Genomic DNA, 21,833 nt, shown 5'->3' with positions numbered 1-21,833 from the left:
TTTTCTACGTCCCAGTATTTCGACGTGCGTGAACATTACATTAGCCTTGTGAAATGCTAACCTGCCGACGCTGGTGAATGTCAACCTTCATGCCTAAACCTAACCCTAACCTCAGTAACACTGATGCTGGTGAGTAGCTAACCTGCCGACACCCATAGTCGAAATAATGGGACGTAGAAATAGTGAGATTTCCCCATCCTGTCCGATTGGACAGTACTATTGTCCAAGATATCATGGCCTTACCCAGATAACTTAATTTAAAAAGGTTAACAAAAACAGGTTCACATAAAAGCTCTCGGACCTAGAACAACAGTGTGTTGCCTAAAGCAACCACACTAATAAACTAGAAAAAGGTGCAATTCATGGGAAATTGCGAGTGTGGTTGCACTGACAGTAATTATAAGAATTACGTCTTACCATTCCCTCCCATTTATATTATATATTGTGATGTCAAATGAAGCATGACCAATCCTGTCTGATTGGACATTATATTGTACAAGATATCTGGCCTTACAAGCCGGATAACATCAGTCAAAAGACAAAACACAGGTTCACTTTGCTGGCAAAATATCCTTGGAGTCGGACTGAGAACAATAGTGTTTTGCCTATAATGGCAACCATGCTAATAATAACTACAGGCCTAATGTGACCTTTGAGCCTGTGAACTACATCACAACGTCATCGATGTGACTATACTCAGCCTAGGGTATGGTGGATTTGGGATTAAAAATGTTTTCAATACTTCTTAAACAAAATTGTTTTCAAATTTGTGGAATTTCTTGGATTTTTCATTTATTGTGGGCTTGCTGAAAGCGAGCACATTTATGTTATCCTCATTATTTATCTATCATCTATATCAAAATCTCCTAAAAAACTTTGGCACCTATCTACTCCTACATACTTATACCGAAAAACACCATTCAAACGTTAATGTGTGCAGCTTACTGTGGAGACGTTGTATATTACTTTTCTTTGAGATTGGCCAAAGGGTGGCGCTGTAGGAAGCCTTTGAAAGTGCTGAAACTTTTAACAGGTATAGCTCGTGCTCTGTTTGACATACAGCCATATAACCTAGACACACATGTGCGTCTTCTCATGCTGAACAACTTTGCCACTCTGACTTTTGACCTCTGACCTTTAGATCTCCCACCATTGTGAATTATATGAAAAACAGTAAATATCTATCTTCTGGGATTTTCGTGTAATTTGCATGAAACTTTTTTCACATGAAATTTTGACCAATATCTACTCAGACTATGGGGGAGAAGTTTGTATGTGAAATAATTATTTTTTAATAATTAAATTAATATTGCAGTTTTATGCAAATTATTCTTCTGCCTCTAAATCATACATGCAAAGTCACATGTTCATGACATTTGGCAAAGATGTAGAGGGTTAGTCCAAATATCATTGAAACCAATCTTATTCCAGTTGGCCAAAGGGGGGTGCTATACGAAACGTTTGAATATTCAAACTTGAAACGGGCATAAGTCATGCTTCATTTGGCTTGAAGACATGCAACTTCCTTACCCTCGTGCCTTGACTGAAGAGGAACACATCTGTGTCTTTGTCAAGTAAGCTCCGCCATTAGATTTTCCGCCATTTTGAGCAGTTTGTAAAATACTTAAACCCGTTTTTATCCTGGGATTTTCGTGTCACGTGCACAGAACCTTTTTTACATGAACTTTGTACCAATATCTAAAGATCTGTCTGATCGGATTTTTTCTTTTTTTTAACTGAAACATTATTTTTTAATAATTAAATGAATATTGCAGTTTTATTCAAATTATTCTTCTGCCTCTAAAACATACATATGCAAAGTCACATTTTCATGATGAAATACTGTAGAGCAGGGGTAACCAACCAGTAGATCTACTGGTAGATCGCTAAGGGCATCACAGGCTGGCTGTGATGGCAGATTTTGTGTATTGGGAGAGGAGGCGACAGACGAACCCGTGCCTTCATTTCAATGAAAGTTCCCTTCCTGAAAACCTTGGGCCAATCAGATCTCAGTGAAATTGTGGATTACTCCATACAGAGGGGTTGCTCGTACACTGTAGTGTGGATATGCCCCCTCAGATTATTGAAAGCAAGGCACTTGGAGGCAAAGCAGTAGCCTGCATGTTACGGGCGACGGGCCTGTAGCTACAACACACAAGCTCGCTCAAGCTTATACTGTCTGTGGAACAGCATTAGGTTATCTTAGGACTTAGGGCTTGTGAAATTTGTTCCAACTGAGACCCGATTGGTTCTGAGATGTATATCAAATGATGGAATGTTGTTTCCCTGTGTGTTTTAATGTTTTAAAACCCTAAAAAGTGTCAACTCTATAAAAAACAAGTCATATTTTGGCCTTTTCATACAAAATTCTGCAGATTTCCCAATGTATTTATTCATATTTAGACTACTAGCCTTAGTTTGTGTGGATGTATGCAAATAGATTGAGCCTGTCATAAATGGCAAAGTAAAAAAATATGTATTTTTTTATACATATTGTAGTGGTAGATCCCAGCTTACAGATTCGAAGAAAAAGTGCTCACGGGCTTGAAAAGGTTGATTGCCACGGCTGTAGAGGGTTAGTCCAAATATCACTGAAGCCAATCTTACCCCAATTGGCCAAAGGGGGGTGCTATATCATTTTGAGCAGTTTATAAAACGCTTAAACCCATTTTTATCCTGGGATTTGTGAGCAATTTGAATGAAACATTCTACACCCAATCTTAGGACCTTTATCTAACATGCCTATGAAGTGCAAACAACAACAAAATTATAATATCGCTGCAAGCAGTGATAAAGTGGCCAAAAACGCCTGCGATGTGCGAGACATTTTGCGTGAAGAGTCTTGCTCAGAGACACATGGACACATTGCTGGACTCGAACCTGGGACAACCAGGGCAGGGCCTCTGGCTTCCCAGGCAGGCTCACTAATGAGAGGGCGGGGGATAAGGGGCCCCTTATCCCTTTTATTATCCCTCTGTCCTGTCTATAACTCTTATGTCTGAACTTGTGACAAGAACCGTCATAAAAGTGTGATGTGTGTTTCAAAAAATATTTCAAAGAGTATTCACATTTTTCCCCAGTTCCATTTTATTATAGGTGATATATACGTACAAGTTCAAACAACGCATCATGAAGAATCAGATGGTTTAGTGACTTTGAGATTAGTCCAAAACAAAGTAATTCTATGTTTTATGAGAAAGCTAAAGATAGAAAAAGATAAGTAGTAACAATTAGTTACAGGTGCTGCAAACACACAAAAACACACAAAAACAGTGAGAAGGGTCACATATGTGGCATAAAGTATGTGAGATGTCAGTGGAATCAATACACTGGTCTAAACAAAATGTAAATGTAACCTCATACTTGAACTGGTAAACAAGGAAAGAATACAACACGAATGACCAACATCACTATAGAGACCACCGTTTCTCAACCTCAGGTCTGGGGACCACCAGGGGTCCAAATGGACCCTTGTGGGTCTGTAACTCTGAGTGAGTTAGACAAACACTGAGGATTAGGACTGCAACTACAGCTCATCTTCTTAGCGATTCTTCTATCCATTATGTTTCTGATTTATCACTAGTCGTCGAGAAGCCCATTTGGATCAATTTTTCATTCCCATAAACCAACGTGAAAAAATTAGAGTGTATCACAAAAAATGTGAATATAACCGATCACGTGTGACATGATAAAAAAAATTGTGGGCTTGTAGATCAGCTATTTTCAAATATAAATTTGTTTTTCGAATCAATATTTTTACAGTCTGTGATTAACTGTTGAACCAGTGAAAAAACTTCACATTTTTACCAAATGTAATCATCACTAACCATCACTAACATTATAAAATAATCAGAAATGATGGATGATAGACAGTAGATAATAGACAGTAGATACAAGTATAGCAATGTATTGTGTATAGTATACTTGATTGTCTTAGACAACAACATCCTAGAATTGAGTAATGTCTCATCATTCCACAGTTACACTGATCTTCCCTGGTAACATCTTCAGAGAATCTCCAGTGTTGTACATGCTAATGTATGGAAAGAGTGTTTCAGTGAAAGTGTGTGTGAAGGTGTATATGTGTGTGTTGGTATCAGGATCAGAGAATGACAGCTTTCCTCCATCCCAGTCCAGGTGGACTCTGATCCTCTGAGGTTTCTGCTTCAGTGAGAGAACAGTGTTGAACTCTGGTGACTCTGCTGTGTAATCACCTTCCAATAACATCACTCTCCATGTGTGTTGACCATCATCTCCGTCTCCCTTTCTCTGGTAAGACTCTGCTAGCAAACCCACTTCCCAGTCTGCATCGTCTCCAACCTCAACATCCCAGCTGTGGAACCCTGAGTTAAAGCCCTCGGAACCCAGGACAAGGGGCATGGGGTGAAACCTCTCTGGGTTGTCAGGAAGCTGCTGCCATTCTCCGTCTCTCACACTGGTCAGATCAGCAGACAGGGTGTATGCTGGATGGGCAGTGTTGGGGTCCAGAATGACAGGAGTGTAGGAGACAATGTCCTTCATCTTGTTCCAGACTCTGAAGGTTAGGTTTCCCAGGTGTTTGGTCACATCTATCAGTGGTCCTGAGACCGGCTGTGGGTCCTGCAGTGTGAACTGTGGGTCCTGCATTGTGAACTGGACTCTTCCTGTCGTGGTCTTGTAGTTCTGCAGGAATGAGATGTGTTCAGCCCTCAGCTCCTCCTCTATGGCTCTGATGCTGTTTGAAAAGGTTAATATGTCTCTGTTCAGACACTCAATCTTCTCCTTCATCATCTGACCCTTATGCTGCTCTTCCTCCCTCAGTGCAGTGATGCTGGCCTCCTCTTCCTCGTCTAGAAACCGATGAAGCGTATTAAACTGTTCCTTAATCTGTGTCTCTGTGCGCCGAGCCTGGACCTTAAAGAGTTCTGCTGTTTGGTCACTTTCTGTTTTAACATCATAAAAGACCTCTAGTTTTTCCTGTAAAGGCTTCAGTAATTTCTGGACTTCCTCCTTGTAATCCAGAGCAGCTTCATCGATGGCTCTGAAACTGTGGTTTGTGTGTTTTTTAGAATCTCGACACACATCACACACTGGCTGTTGACATTCCAGACAGAACTGTTTGAGTTTCTCAGCATGCATACTGCAGAGATCCTCAGACCCTGAACAAGTTCTCTTACGTTTTGAAGCTCTCTGTCTCTCCTGTATGAAGGCCTCACACACGTTCTTCAGAGCCAGATTATGGGGTAGATGATCTGTTGAATGTATTTCCTTACACACTGGACATTGCTTTATTCCCTTCTGTCTCCACCATTGCTGCAGACAAGCGTTACAGAAGCTGTGGCTACATGACAGAAGAACAGGATCTTTGAAGATATCATGACACACAGCACAGGAAAAATGCTCTACTGGAAGAGACGACGTGGAAGCCATTTAGTCTCTGAGTGAAGCTACAAACAATGAGTGAAGCTACAAGGAAGTCAATGTCAGGAAGTGTTAGCAGACACTTCCTCCTCTTGAATGTTCCCTGAAGTTTACTCTCACTGTGAACGGTGACTGTCTATTCAGCAGAGTCAGCAGCAGGTTCCAGTGGTCTGGGTCAGTATTCCCTCCTGTAGCTGTGGAAAGACAGGCTGTCCTCCTCACTGGAAGTTGTGTTTGATCTGAAGGTCAGTCTTATCGTCTCAGATGGGTTTGGCAGGGGGCGGAGCTTTGACACACCACCACAGACCTGTTGCAAAGCACACAGAGGATTAAGATAACTAATTTACACATACTTTACATAATATAAAGGGAATAATATTATTGAGGTGAAAGTCAACAATGGCCTCATGAGCCATTGGTGTAGCCTATCTATTACATTTAGAGACAATAACGTACAATTTGAAAGGATTACTGTGACAAAAAAAAGATTATGTAAAACTTCCTGTTGATTCTGTTCTTTGACGAAACAAATGTTTCCACAGAGCCAATCCTGATCTTCTCCACAATTAAAATCTAACAGAAGCTTAAAATTCTAATAAAAAACCAGACTGGTTTGTTAATGTCCTACATTGTCTACATGTGCTTTGCACACAACCTGTAATGAGTCATCTTCTGAGTACCTGCACATAAAGAACACTCTAGCACTCAGGAGGGATGAAATAATTCCCTTGATGCAACCAAACATTACATTTTGGTCTTGAGACCTGACTCTGAATGCTTACACTAAACAAAACTAACGAAATTATGTTTTGTTCAACTCACTGTGTTGTACTTGTACATTGTTCCACAGATACTGTTAAACACATCAATGCATAATACAAATTATACTGAATGTACAGATTACATTCTTGCATAATTCACTCAAGGCCTTGTGGAACACTTGAAACTGGTGGATAGATGAGATACAAGTCCACAATGGAAACAAGTCCCCATACCCTTTAAAGGACAACTTTAAAACTTTAGTTTTTTACAACAAGGGTTCATATTTTAGATTGCATTTAGAGAAAAGAAAAGATGAGCGTTAAAATGTTTTCATTTACTTCTTTATATAGTTTTAGCGATTTTAATGTCCTTGATTTCAGTGGTTGGGGCATGCGTGCAAGTGGCTAAATATGTCTTTTTAGACACAATAAGCCTGAGATTTCTTTACAGTAACACTATAGCCCCCATAAGTCACATCTGACCATAAAAGATTGTGGTGCATCTTGGGACTTATTGTGTCTAAAAAGACATATTTAGCCACTGGCATGCATGCCCCAACCATTGAAATCAAAGTAATTCAAATCGCTAAAACGATAGAAAGCAGTTAATGAAAACATTTTAACACTCATGTTTTCTTTTCTCTGATCTCAAATATGAACCCTTGTTGTAAAAAAACAAAGTTGTCCTTTAAGCTTTAATGTCTTCCTGAATCACATGCTGTTTTACATTTCTGACTAATAAAGTATTCAATCAATCAAAGTCAAGTTAAAGTACACGTAGAACAAACAACTATATGTTTATCAGAAATTAGGATTGTGAAAGAGAGCAGAAGGCAAAGGCATAGATCCTTACCTGTAACGTTGTCTTGAATGTTTCCTCACAACAGAACAGAAGGTCACTTTGAAAAAGCAGTCTGATACTGTGAGATAGTTGAAGTGAAATGCTAGTTGCTTGGTGGTGGTCACTCCATGATGTGTGTGTTGTGTCCTGACTCCTGTCTGTGGTGCTCTGACTCTGAGCAGCAGCTCTATTTGGCCTTGAAGAGGAGAAACTCCTCCTCCCACCTCCCCACACCTTTCCTCCAGTTTAGAAAACACCCATTGGTCCATTTAAATGTGAAACGCCAGAAGACCCAGAACAAAAACCAGCCTGATTGACGGGCCATCATCGCACAACATGTGAACAAAAACTAAAGCTTTTATTAAAACAACATGAAACATGTATATATGAGAATAGAAACGAAATAGTTTATTTTATTAACTTGAAACATGAATGTGGAAAAAAGAGAAGGATTTTATTTAAACAACATGAAACGTGGTTGAGAATAGAAACTAAAGTGTTTATTTTCACAACTTGAAACATATATATTGGTAATAAAAACGAGTTGTAAACAACAAGCAACATGTAAATGTATGTGAATAAAAACTAAACTATATATGTAAACAACATGTAACATGTATTGTTGTGAATACTAACTTTAAACAGATGTGTTTGTTGGAGGTTATGACGATACACTGACCTCCCATGATGCCACCCTTTTTATTGTTCAAATGTCTGGAACAGAAGCATTCACACAATTTATTCATTATTATAATCCTTTTCAACAGTATAGTGTCCTAACTGTATGGACATAATACAGTATATCTCCTAACTCCAAAATGTTCATTTTCGGGAAAATGAACTCAAGTGGAGTTAGGAGGTTTTGTCCCAAGCACTTTTTACTGCTTTCCATTGGTTCAATATTATTTTAACCAACACACAGACGTAAAGGGTGTTCAATAGCCCTGATTTATGCAAAAATCCAAAACCTCAATAACACAGTCCCTGCCGGTCAACTGCCTGATCAACAATTTAACTAGGGGATTCCCTGCCGATCAACTTTGGTCAACTTTTTTATAAAAAGTAATTTTTTAGATATCTTTTGCGGAAAAAACTCCCCTGGACTATAAGGAAAACGCTGATTTTGCTGGCAGGAGCTGGATTATTTATGTATTTACTCTGGCAGTGAATGGTTTTGGCCAGACAGTGATGATATGTTGAAATGCTCTTGGTACAAATCATAATGTGCACATTATGCAGACTGTCTCTACCAGACCAGACTGATTGTTTCTGTAGAAGAGTGTCATTTTAACACCTCTTCTCCTCCACCCTTTTGCAGGGATTGGCTGATCAAGGCCCAATAGTCACACACACACTATGGGGGGAAATCACACGCCCAAAGATGTGTAGATTAGCTGTGTGTAGATAGGCTACATTTAAAATGCAAATAATACAACCACCACCATGCATGTGAATGAATGGAAAGAGTGGGTCAGTGAAAGTATGTGTGAATGTGTAGGCGGTGTGTGTGTGTGTGTGTGTGTGTGTGTGTGTGTGTGTGTGTGTGTGTGTGTGTGTGTGTGTGTGTGTGTGTGTGTGTGTGTGTGTGTGTGTGTGTGTTAGTATCAGGATCAGAGAATGACAGAGAAATAATCTTGAAAATAAAAGTGGGTTATTGTGCAACATTCACAGCTTGCTGTGTTCTAATTAAAAGATCATTGGTTGCACATTCAGTTTTCTCTGTCATGTTTTTGTTTCTCCTCTCTCTCTTGTCACCTCACCTGCTGTCTACAGTAACATGTCTATAAAAGAACGTTTCTTGAAGAAAAATGACCATTCACAGATTTCACACTGTTTAACTCTCACATTGTTCATGTAAACAGCGTTAGGCTAATAATATAGTTAATAATGACATCTAGTGGACATGCAGGGGAAACCATCCTTAATTACTTGCTAGAGGATCAAGGGAGGTCAACTAGATCAAACATAAAAATAAAAATAAATGGGCACTGAGGACTAGTGTGTGGATTTAATTTGTTGTACTTGATTATATTTTACAGCCATAGTTAACCTATATACAATCTGGGAACCCATCGTCAAAGAAGAAAGGGCGACACCTATCGGTCTGTCTCGTAGCGACTCTGAGGCGGTCTCGAGATATTAACCTATATATGGTAAATGGTAAATGGTGCATTTATATAGCGCTTTTAATCCAAAGCGCTTTACATAGATTGTGCATTACATTCACCCATTCACACACATATTCATACACCGGTGGCGGAGGAAGCCATGCAAGGCAACAACCTACTCACCGGAGGCAATTAGGGGTTCAGAGTCTTGCCCAAGGACCCTTCGACATTAACTCAGGGGGAGCCCGGACTCGAACTGGGAACCCTTCGGGATTTATACCCTTCGTGCTCTAATACCAGTTTCTCTACCCCTGAGCTATGCCGCCCCCTATGGCCGTGGTTGTGTTTAGCATTTCAAGTTACATGCAAAATCCACATTAAAGCATTTTTAATGTGCTATTAAAATGATAAATGAATGAGGGATAACATTAGTTTGACACATGACATAATAGCTTACAATAAAACATTTAATCCTGATAGTCAACATATTAACTCTATATGCAGGCTAAAGTTCAATGACTCAGACAGTAAAACACACGATCAGGGAAGAATTCAAAGCTCACAACAAGGTTTAATCAAGATTATTGAGAATGAGATGTGCAGTACTTGCACGCTCTGCTGGCATAAGTAATAACACACACACACACACACACACACACACACACACACACACACACACACACACACACACACACACACACACACACACACACACACACACACACACACAGTCACACACACACACACACACACACACACATAAAAGAAAAAGAAAGAACTCCAGTAACTGGTGAAGTTGTCTCTTATGACCCTATACCTTTAAGTCCAGGGCAAGAAATTGCAGTGCAGTGCCAGACCCAGCAGCCAGTAGGAGATAAAGTACCCCACGATGCATTGCGTGGTCAGGGAGCACGCCCTCCAGTGTGGCAGCAGAGCAGTGAGTGGGTTATGAGGCATGTGGGTTTGCAACTGCATGTTGGACGGCGAGGTTATCTTTCTGTGAAGGAGTGGCTCGTTGAGTAGCAGCAGATGACCACTGATCCAGAAGGGAACAGGAGAGGAGGACGCCATGAATCTTGTGAGAACCTGCACATGCATGCACAACGTCCCAAAACACAGCAGTGCCGTGCAATGCACAACATAGACAAATACCCGCGGGTTGAGAAATCCACGCGTGGGCTTATTTAGCTGCTTATTTGCACCCATTTCCCAAAGCCCCAGTCTCAGGCACATGTCTGGGTTAGCTTGATAGTACCCATAAGCCGCCATTATGCCGAGGGTGGCCATGGGCAGAGCCAGAAGGAAGTTGGGTATCTGCTTCAACTGGTAGTAGCGCAGAAAACCCACATCCCAATAGACATTCTGGACGTGGGAGTAGAGCAGAGGGAGGGGTCTCATGCACCAGAGCGGTGGGGGGGCATTTTCATCCGGGAGGCGGTAGCCTTTCCTTTCAGCCAGCGACAGGAGACCCGGGGGAATCCGCTCCATGGACAGAGATGGAAAGCAAAATGTCTTATATCCGTAATACTGGAACGCACAGAATGGCAGGGCGATAATCGCAGTTCCCAAAAGAGCCGTGGGCAGGAGACGAAGGATGATCCAGGAGTAGTGACAGATTTTGCCGTAGCCTTTCCCAGACGAACGGCGTGCGCGTACCCAGGACATGGCACGCAATGACGGAAGGTACAACAGGAATCCGATGTTCACCAGTCCGTTGGATCGTGCCGCGGTGGCCAAGCCCAAGGCTAGGCAGGCCCTGAAGGTGAGTCCCTTCTCTAGGAGGAACAGGCCGCCAAAAGTGAGCGTGGCGAACAGGCTCTCTGAATAGCCGGCCAACATGAAGACGTTGGCGGGCGTGAGGCAGTAGAGCAGGCTGGAGAGCAGAGCCAGGCGCCTGTCCTGCAGAACTATCCCGCTCAGGGCATACAGCGCTACCACGCTCAGCAGGAAGAGGCCGCTGTTACCAAGAGCGATGGCCAGTAGCAGGCGGCCGCGCGTTGTCAGCCAACTACTGAAGGGCCACAGCAAGGTCTCTGCCAGGCCTCGTAGGAAGACCGGGAGGAGGGGGAAGAAGGCAAAGCTGTGCTCATACAGGTAGCCTCTCTCAGCGATGAAGAGGAAATGCTCAGCGTCCCAGCGAGACAGGCCGCCCAGCAACCAGCCCACCGCAGAGTCCAGATATCGAGGCTCCTCTGTCCGCGGAGGGATGAACGCCTCTGCCTCATGGTCAGGGATGACAGCGTTGAAGACAGCCTGCAACAGTAAGGACAGGGCCCTGGTGACTGTGGCAAACTGTACAACTGTTCTGACACCCATCATTGTTGACTTGATGGGCAGCTGATTCTCAAATGAACACACTGTCACTGGCTAACAAACATGAGGTAGGAGAGGCTTGATGTTCAGCTAATTATTATTAGCTCAAGTGGAAACAGGCCTCCTCAAAAGGAAGACAGGGTTTGATGATAAACTACACAATACACTATAGACAAGATGATTTGCATACGCCATCGGCGATGACGTTGTAGCCGCGATGACGAAAAACATTCTCTTTAAATTCTTTATCCTGAGATCTTTGAAAAAAACAGTTTCCCAGTGGATTCCTCTAGTGGTTCAAAAAAGTAAAAACTGAAGCGACCTACATCTTGGCACAAATGCCTCAAAGTTTGTTGTAGGCCCAGGGTCCCATTGGCCAAGCTTCGCAGGACACGCTGTGATTAACTCATAAATAGCACCGCTCACTTCACACTTGGTGTGATTTTTTTTGTTAACCTGTAGATTGAAGTTATCCGGGTTGTAAGGCCGGATACCCTGGACAATACTTCAGATATAAATAACAAGGCGCAAGTTGGCACCCTCAACAGAATGCCAACCACCTCAATTATACACTATATATATTGTATTAACATACTCTAGTCTACGGATTGGACAAAATGCATTTCACAAAATGCAAAAAAAGTTACATAGTTCTGCTTTAATGACTTTTAAATTCAAGGGTCGTTCATTTCCATGAATTCACTGAAACATCGTCTCTGATCACAATCACGCTGGTTCACACTGCAGGATCTGAGCGACAATTATCCTGTCGGCGACCAACAGCAATGTAGTTTGACGCTTACACCCGGAGAATGCACCTTCTGGATTCGTATCTCACCACCTCCTTGTGCCTGCGTGGGGGCTTGTTGTAGGTGCAGCAGCAGGGGAGACAGAGGGCCGGTGGGTCTCTAGAGCACTTTGCCGTTTTCTGTTCTGATTGTTTCCGTGTAAATGTGGCCTCAACAACACTGGCCTGCTGCGTGGCCTCTGCTGAGGGCAAGGCCAACGCCTCTCACTCACCTCTCCTTTTCTCCTTCTCCAACAGCTGTCTTTTCAGTGCCTCGATGTCTTTCTTCAGTTTGGCATTTTCCACGGCCACGTCTCTCACTCTCCTCCCCTTCTCTTTCTCCAACAGCTCTTTTTTCAGTTCCTCGATTTCGCTCTTCAGTTTGGCATTTTCCACCATCAGCTTATTCTCTTCTGTCATGGTGGTCTGGACAATGACTTCCTCCATCTTTAGTCGCACCTGTCGTTTGGGATTGTCAATTGTCCCCTCCAACTCAGACATCTTGGCAAAGGTGCGAGCTGGGAACGTGAATTAGCTCTCTTGTGTGACACTTTTAAAAAGACTCGCTGCAACTATCTCACGAGTAGCGTGACGTCACAAGTCATGCCCAAATATGGTGTCAACTCTGGCTAGGAGCAAGAAGGGCGAAAATACATCAAAAAGTATTTTGACGCATTATCTGGGTCACAATTAGAATACAAAAATACAAAATACTGGTCTGGGAAATGTATGCGATACAAATAGGTATTTTGTATGAAAATATATGAAAATACATTTTATAAAAACTGAGAATTGATTGCAAATAGTAATAATTATTGGCATATATTATATATTATGTCAGAATTTCTAAGAATAAATTGATCATTCAATACATTTTTGTGGTGTTTAGAGCAGGCACCCAAAAATGTTAACCACTGTGTGTGAGCGCAGGCCAGAATGACCTTGTTATCGTCAAAAGTTAGACAAAAATCAAACCTCGGTTCGAATTGAAGCGGTGGACAGATAAAACTTCTATTCTGAATGTATTTGGAGAGCTGGTATGACAGTTGGTATAATAGGTTTAAAAAATAAAATAGATTAAAACACATACATTAAAATAAGAATTTGTAATTAAATAAATACATAAATAAATATAAAGTGTTTAAATAAGACAGATAAACCCTGAAGGCCAAATTATCATGTGAAGCTTGACCAATCCTCAAAGTATCCATTCATCTGACCGGGAGGGACACCGCACACATATTCTAGATGTACAGGACATATAAAGCCTATTCATTCTGAACTGAAATGACCATATATGGACATGGGACACACATTTTGCTTTTTGAAAAAGCCTATTCATTCTGGACTGATATTTTACACGTACGGGACAGGAAAAACCTGTTCATTCTGGCCTGGAGTGACCATATATGGACATAAGGTAACGGACATTCTGTTTTTGAAAAACCCTGTTCATTCTGGACTGAGATCACCATACATGGTAATTAAACGGACATTCTGTTTTTGAAAAAGCCTGTTCATTCTGGACTGAAATGACCATATATGGGCGTGATACACACAAAGCCATTCATTGGAAGCGGTTTCCACCGCTTCAAAAACCATGGCATGAGTGAATGCACAATCCTACTCAGAGCTCAGAGCTGCCACTACGCCTGTACTTCTGACACCAGGATACTGACCAGGATACTGACACCAATATACATTTGTCCCTTTCATGCCCATATGGATATCTCTGTATCTGTCAGTCCTTGTCCCTATTTGAGGTGCTAACCATTCCGTCCATGTCCTTTTTATGCCCATATATGGAGATCCTTGATGTCATCCATATTAAGCCCATATCTTGGAATGCCCATATATGGACATAGTGTGTCAGTCTCATGTGGTCTATGACGTCAGCAATCTATGATGTCAGTCAAAGTTTAATGTTTGCATTTTCCCATTCAAGTCAATGGAGAAAAACTATCAGCATATTCAAATGTATACTGTATAATATACCATTCGTCCTGTTGTATTCCTTTCAGACACTAACTTGCAGGTCTCCTCTGCAAAAGAGACCCCGCTGTCTCTGTAGGAAAAGTATGACTCCAAGGTTGGGCAAGGTTCCCAGCCTATCCAAGCCATATTGACTTGATTTAGTAAAAAAAAGAAAGATAGACACGTTGCTTTTTGGAGCTGTGTGAAGCACAGGCTCCCTATACGTGGCTGTGTGTCTGTGTGTCTGTGTGTGTGTATGTAGCCTGAACTTCCTAAACTTCGGCACGCCACTAGTCCCACAGTTTTGCCACCACACACTCGCGCCATATGTCAAATCGACCGGCTTACTCGGGAATCGTGGGCTATTACTTTTCTAAGAGAAAGGTTCTATAGTTTAATTGATATTAATTTATTAGTGAATTAATTTTCCCCATTGACTTATAATGGGAATCGCAAAAACTCACATTCAATTATTTGTCTCTCGCAAACCATAGGGGCTAGAGTTTCAAGACTTGGAGAGGAGGTTCATAATGATTTCAAGGATTAAATGAAAAATAATTGTGTCATTTGGCCGCATGGTGGCGCCATAACACCCCACTTTACGTTTTGGCCTGTAACTCTTGAACCGTAGGTCGGAAAATTAAAAATATTTTTTCCCTGGATTCCTTGGGCCATGACGCATCTCCCCATATAGGCCACGCCCATTTGCGCCATGATAGATTGTCCGCCATCTTGAATTTTCTCCAAAACACACTTTTTGCTCCTTTTCCTACATATTTTCTTCAAATGTCACAAAAATCGGTACACATGATCCACACACACACACACACACACACACACACACACACACACACACACACACACACACACACACACACACAGCTCCACTTCACACGGGTGTGATTTTTAATACAATAATATAGCAGAGTTTACTCTACTTTGTTGTCCGGGTTCTCTCAGGTTCTGTACTTTTCTTTTCTCTCACCAAAATTTGCCAAAAGAAATATATCATTTTCCTTCAAATGTTTTCTTGTTATGGCATGAGCAGAAAACAAACAAAATGTATTCTGGGCAACCAGAACATTAACATCCTATTGGTTGAACTCCAAGCATCAGGCGTGTTGAAAGCCACAACACCGTCAACATGCACCCCATTGCTCCCACGAATGGTGGCTGGTGCTTCTGACGTCGATGGGTGGCCGTGCTGTAAAACAGACATCATCCACCCTACTGTACCAATATCAACTTGATTCCACATCGGCTTCTTATAGGTTTATTCTCCTGGATCTGTTGGTTGTGGTGGGGCGTCCGGTTGTGGGACTGCTGCAATGACGTCCGTGTTGTAGGAGCCACAGTCGCCACATTTCATGCCAAAAACATGGAAAGGCACCGTGCAGAGAGCCTGGCAGTCGTTGCATATGATCCTGACCGTTGTGGCCTGTTGTTGAAGAGGCATGGGAATCCAGGCAATGGCATTGTCTAAAAACTTCCAATGTTCCTCCATGTTGGAGGCAGTGTGCTTGCACAACGGGCAGCGCGGCGGCTGTAGGGTTGTTTGGACCATGGCAACAAAGCATGTCCTGTGCAGCAGGTGGCCACATGGAAGAGGAACGGCTTCAATCCTGGAAGTGTGCAGGTCCTCCAGACACACGGAGCAGCTCTGCCTCGACACGTTCTCAACACACTTGTGGTTTCCGCGCGTGTCACTGGGTAAACACAGGCTACACTTTTCACAGTGGAAAAACCTGTCGCTTGGCCCAATCCTGCATATCCACCAGGGCCCACAGTGGTACTGTTTCTTGTCTTGGTCAAACAAGTGGCATATGTCACAGTAATACTCCCCAAACTGTACGTGACACTGCTGGCAAGAGCGCGTCACCTGCTGCAACGTGTGGCACTCCATGCACTCCACCTCTTTGACCTGGAAGCGGTCCATCTGGTGGTTCTCCGCTGCGTCGTGGCACAGTCTACAGACATACAGTTTACCACAGCAGGGTGCCTTCAATAAACACCTTCTCGCGTAGTGTTCACATACAGCGGCTGAAGACAGGTTTTCCGGTTGATCGCCGACACCCTCGCTTCTGGAACTCGTTACACCAGCGTTGCCCATCGCTCGCCAAGAAAATCTGACAAATAAATGACATTTAGTTCTTTTGACAATATACTATATATCCAGATGGTCGGGAGAGATGTCATTCTGACATCAACAATATCCCATCACGACGAAATGGCGACGTCAGAATATACATGCACATTTCTGTCTTTGTTGATTATTAGAGGTTTTGCGCCCGCTTTTCTCCCGTTTTATAGTAAGATATTATGATGTCACGTGAAACTTGGCCAATCATGGAAATTGTGCCCATTTATAGTCTGGTTGGCTGAAATGTCATGTGAAGCACTCCAATCCACCAGCCTGTGATTGGCTAATTGGGCATAAACACACACACACATACAGGTACATAGATTTTGAATAATTTATGGCCTACCTGTGCTCCAGCAGAACGCGCCTTGCATTTATATCAGGCTGCACTTGTTGATGGTGAGGTCACCAAGAATGCTGGTCCCTCATTGGCTGTTGATGGTGATGATGGTGATGTCATCAACAGACAGACAGACAGACATAGATTTGGCTAATGTATAAATAAATGTCGTCACTCTGTGTTATTTCAAGGGTTTTCCCATTGGATGAAGTCACCCGGTGTTATTTTTTTTCAAGGGTCTTCCCCATTTGATGAATGGATAATTCATAGATAGATAGATACGAGCACAGAACTCCATGTATGGAGATAACTAACGTCACAGATAGAACGGCTCGTACACGTGTGTCGTTTTTGACATAAGTGCAATTTTTGTATTTATTAGTGAGGTTGCTATAGGCCAGTGTTTCTCAACCTTTTTTCTGCATGGGAACACTTTTCATGTCCCAAGAATCCATGGGCACACCAACATAATGGGGTGTAAATATCGTCACTGTCGGGAAGAAACCTTGTATCTCCAAATTTCAAATTTGTACGTTTCTTTGCAAAGTAAAGCCCTGCTTCATCAAACAAGGCTGTCGCACAACAGTAGTGAAAACAGCCGATCTACAAGCACACAACGCCTCGCGGTGTGAGGCGTTGTGTGCTTGTAGATCGGCTGTTTTCACTAGTTTGAATCATTTTTAAAATGATAAATATACTGGCTTTCAAGCAGTTTCAAGGGGCACACTTGAGTGACTTGACCCTTCTCAGGGGCACACCAAAGGTCCCCAGGCACAGTGGTTGAGAAACACTGCTATAGGCAACACACTATTGTATTTGGTCTGAGTATTTCTTCCCAGCAAGTGAACCTGTGTTTTGTAAACCCTCCGAGTGCTGTAAGGGTTGTTATAGGCTGTCATGTCCAATGTAATGTCCAATTAGACACCATTGGTTATGCTTTGCTTGACATCACCTTTTACTAATCTCTGATTGGACAATATAATGTCCAATTTATTATGCAGGATTCAAGAAGGGAACTTTCTATTCAAACTTGTTACAAGTATCCTCTGACTACAGCAAAAGTTACAACAAAAGTCCAGTTCCAATACCATTACATTAAAAATAAAACAGCATAATGGCAAATAAACATTGCTTTCTATTCAATAACAGTCACTACTAGTCAAGTAATTTATGTCATTTGGTTTAGAAATATACAGATGAGCAGGTTCACACCATCTCTGTCAATGTTTTATCATTAACCAACAGTAAAATACATACATTTTTCTCACGTACCCCCTGCAGTACCCCCATGTACCCCTAGGGGTACACATACCCCCATTTGAGAAACACTGCCATAAGCCATCAAGCCCTATAACTCTATGATCAAGCCTGGTCTCCAACCAGAATGGTAGGAGACCACTGGGTGTACACATCAAACATAGAGACGGTGCAGTGCCTCAGTAATCTATGATCATAGGTAAACCAATAATTATCTGTCTGAACATTATACTATCAAAAAACAAATAATGTACATTGAATCTATGGCCACGTCATAATGACATATGAGCGTGACGACCTGGTCCGTCCGTCCACCGGCCAGCCGTTCCTCCCATCAGCCAATTTTATTATGATAATATCAACACTATATTAACCTGACTCCGCCAGATGGTGGCAGTAGAGCGTATACTGCATACCGCCCTACTTTTACCATCTGGGATTGCTCGAGCAGACCCGATGTAAGGGGCGGGCCATTGTCTCAAGTTCTTTAGCAGGTGATTGGATGGGGCCGTCTGTCTATCACAGTCTGGGAGTGCCAACTCCAAACACTCATATTGGCCTGTCTGCATGACGTTACATACAGAATCCGCCTCCTAGGTTTCCACGTGGTCTGCAGTCAGACTCTATTGGCTCAGAGCCGCTCAGAGCCCGCCCGTAGCTGCCGCTGATTGGTCCGGCCCGGGACATTACGAGTGATATCAACTCTCCCTGAGCAGTTTCAGATGGTAAAGTAGGACGGTACGCACTGCTGCCACCATCTGGCGAAGTCAGGTTAACACTATATAACTATTAACACAATTAACATTACAAACTTAGATTGTCTCTTGATGATTCCCTGAGTAGCATAGTCAGTGTTGCAGTGCTGATTCAATGTTTGGGGGTATGCATACAAGCTTGTTTCTTTGTTAAAACACCCTGTTTTGACACTAAAGCGTTGTTGAGGAGTGAACTTGGGGGGTTTTGGCATCAATGCATGTCCGTTTGCGTGAGAGGCGCGACTGCTCAGAAAAGATAGGGGGGGCGGGGGCGTGAATCCGGACTAATTCAACACTGAGCTTAGTATGGACCCTGATTGCAAAATGATTGCCGCAGCATTAGGCATATTTTAAGTTCAGTGAAATGGCCATATATATACTTTTTCACCCTCAATGACTCAGCTGTGGCATTGCTACACTGTGCAAAAAATGGAATTGGTATAGGTTACAGGTTCACTTTTATTCATAAAACTGGGTTTACATAATGAACTGTACATAAACATTGAACCCACATTTCAGCCCTGCTGCCGAATATGATATTACACCAAACAAAAAAGAAAGCAAAGGGGTGAAAGCAAAGGGGTGCCCAGTGGCTCTGACAAAATTGCTGCACTGACCATGCCTTTCTACACCTTCCTATCTAAATAAAGCATCAATGCCTCCAGAAAAGGGGAAAAAAATAAAAACCTTAAACCTAAACTGAAGCAGTTGCAATCTTTTGGCCAAGCACCCCGGCCAATCAAATATATAGAACACAGAAGGCACAACGTCTGAATATCCACTACATACAAAACACACAGATTATCTGGGGACTCCCAGTGGTGCATGGTCAGTGAGCTAGAAGGGTGGGGCCTTACATGATGGACGCCGCAATGCCATAAGGCCACAGTTGAGAGCAATTTACAATTACAATTTACAATTTAGGCATTTGGCAGACACTCTTAATCTAGACTAGAGCGCGATAATAAGCAAGGCAATACATCAATACATCAATACATCAACACGTATATATCGAATGCATAGAAATAGTAAAGTAAAGTAAAACATGAGTAGACCACACACCTATTCAGTAAAAACAAACTTATATATAAAAAATGCTATCTAAATGACATGTATGGTCATTGAGGGTAGGCAAGTGTTATGGGTTGAGGTGGAGTCTGAAGAGGTGAGTTTTCAGACCACGCCGGAAGCTAGGGAGTGAGTGTGACATTCCAAGTGCAACAGGGAGTTTATTCCATAGTTTGGGGGCCAGGAGGGCGAAGAGTCTAGGATGAGTGGATCGTTGTCCTGGGGCTTTTAGCGAGGGTTCTGTCAGCATCAGTGTGTTCAGTGTGTTAGCTGATACAGTTGAGAGAGCACCACTCAACCAGTTAAGTGTACAGACAAAATGAGATCATGGTTTCCTGTCTCTCTACATTATTGTTTAATAAAAAAGCTAAACATAAAAGGAAAAGGTTTTGCTGTTGTATAATCCTGTCCTTATGTTGTCTCTCTAGTTTCTTCAGAACAGCATTACGGCTTCCCATTTCTGAGGTGCTGCAGGTCTGGTTACCAGTTCTTCCTGGGTAAGGTCCAGTTGGTACTGAATACACATTATCGTATGCTGCATTGCCTGGCCATTTGATTCAGATTTAACACTATTAGTACAAATGCATGTATGTGGAGTTAAATATTGGTGACTTGGCTAATGACAAGTGCCATATCTGAGGCTTCAGAGTGTGTAAGTACAGTAGTTATTCCCTACTCCATGCCAGATGTGGGCTTAACAGACTCCATCCAAACAGGGCTGGTGCATACGCAGTTGGGAAAAATTTAGTACAGCCCTGAGCTTCATTGTAAACAAAAGACATAAAAATAAATAAAAACTAAAAAGCATGACTGTTTTCAAAGCGACACTACACTACACTACACTACACTACACTACACTACACACACAAAACAACACAAAAAGCTATAAAAAGGGGATTACGCCTAATGTCAGTGTGTATCAATAACATTGAGTGGTCTAGTGGTTTGCGAGATTAGCCACGGACGACACACTCTTGCTACTGTTCTAGCAATAGCAATCATAGGACGTTTGTGAGTGTGTTTGTCATACATTAACATTCATTCAGAATTTGCGCTTGCAGTGACACATATTTAAATTAATTTACAAAAAACTTCAATATGATGGGTTCATTTTACAAATATTGCAATAAATAGAAAGACACAAAGGCATATAGCGTCCATGTTGATGGTTTCTGTTAATGGTTTCTGATTCAGCTACCTGTACAGGGTTAACTCTGTACAGCCTTTTGGTTAAGAGGTGTCTCTCAAAGTGCTTTATACTTTAAGTACATTTGACTTGATAACAAATGACATGCCACAACAACAAAACTGGTACTAAAGAACTAAACAACGGCATCAATAAAAGTGGACATTTGAGACAATGTATTTAACTCTGTAGTCTAGACATCTAGATGAGATGTTAAAACTTTGAGTTTAAATGAAACAAAACACACAGGACAGCGTCAAAATGGACTTTCGGTTGGAAAACAACAAAATAGCTAGAAGAGAAAGGGTGTAAAAGTGTATTGTAGAACATACCACTCTTTTTCCACTTGGAATTCTACTTCTTTGTCTGAGTAGGTAGTGGTTCTGTGCTGTTCTGAGCGACCATCCAAGATGGCGGCGGATGGTAGGCAGATCTTAAACGTGGAAGTGGGCTTCTGGTTGTACGGCCTTCGTCACAGCCTGAAGGTGACAGGTTGTCTAGAGCACTGGCTCTCAACATGGGGTCGAGGGACCCCCAGTGGTCCCTTAGGGTGCATTTGGTTCCATTTATACCCCCTCAGTTAAATGAACACTGAAGATTTGGTATCAAATGGGGATCCATGGCCCATTTGTACACTGCACACTAAACTTGCACACTAAACTTCTAGGTCCTTGAATTTAAAAAAAGGTTGAGAAACACTGGTCTAGAGGAAGGAATAATGGGATCTGGCCATTGTGGCTGTGTCCCAGAAGTGCAGGTGTTACTCAACACCTACATCCTGGGAGAGGATAGTCTACATATTCTCTGTGGCCTCGCCACCTTTTCCTATCTCGTACATTTCCCCAACTCTCTCTGTTCCTCCCTGTAGGTCTCACCCGAGACAGCAGGAGCATTCATGTGAAT

The 21,833-nt window shown here is 42.2% G+C and overlaps 3 protein-coding genes across 3 annotated transcripts; all 3 read right to left on the bottom strand.

Moving 5' to 3' along the window:
• Positions 1-3,234: 3,234 nt before the first annotated feature.
• On the bottom strand, positions 3,235-6,240 carry LOC308297393 (nuclear factor 7, ovary-like; the record flags this gene model as incomplete). The annotated part of the gene is made up of 4 exons (XM_080740803.1): positions 3,235-3,243; positions 3,985-5,026; positions 5,607-5,707; positions 6,223-6,240. The coding sequence occupies 4 exons, from the start codon at positions 6,238-6,240 to the stop codon at positions 3,235-3,237; spliced, it is 1,170 nt and encodes a 389-aa protein (XP_080596929.1).
• Positions 6,241-9,929: 3,689 nt separating this feature from the next.
• On the bottom strand, positions 9,930-11,426 carry LOC308296493 (GPI mannosyltransferase 2-like; the record flags this gene model as incomplete). Its single annotated transcript, XM_080739778.1, has 1 exon — positions 9,930-11,426. One exon carries the CDS (start codon positions 11,424-11,426, stop codon positions 9,930-9,932), a length of 1,497 nt encoding a protein of 498 aa, XP_080595904.1.
• Positions 11,427-15,457: 4,031 nt separating this feature from the next.
• Positions 15,458-16,294, bottom strand: LOC308297392 (RING finger and CHY zinc finger domain-containing protein 1-like; the record flags this gene model as incomplete). The annotated part of the gene is made up of 1 exon (XM_080740802.1): positions 15,458-16,294. The coding sequence occupies one exon, from the start codon at positions 16,292-16,294 to the stop codon at positions 15,458-15,460; it is 837 nt and encodes a 278-aa protein (XP_080596928.1).
• Between the last annotated feature and the right edge of the window lie 5,539 nt (positions 16,295-21,833).

This window comes from Nannobrachium achirus (assembly GCF_963921795.1).
Source record: "Nannobrachium achirus genome assembly, chromosome: 13".
NCBI lineage: Eukaryota > Metazoa > Chordata > Actinopteri > Myctophiformes > Myctophidae > Nannobrachium > Nannobrachium achirus.
This window is presented reverse-complemented; position numbering and strand designations above follow the sequence as displayed.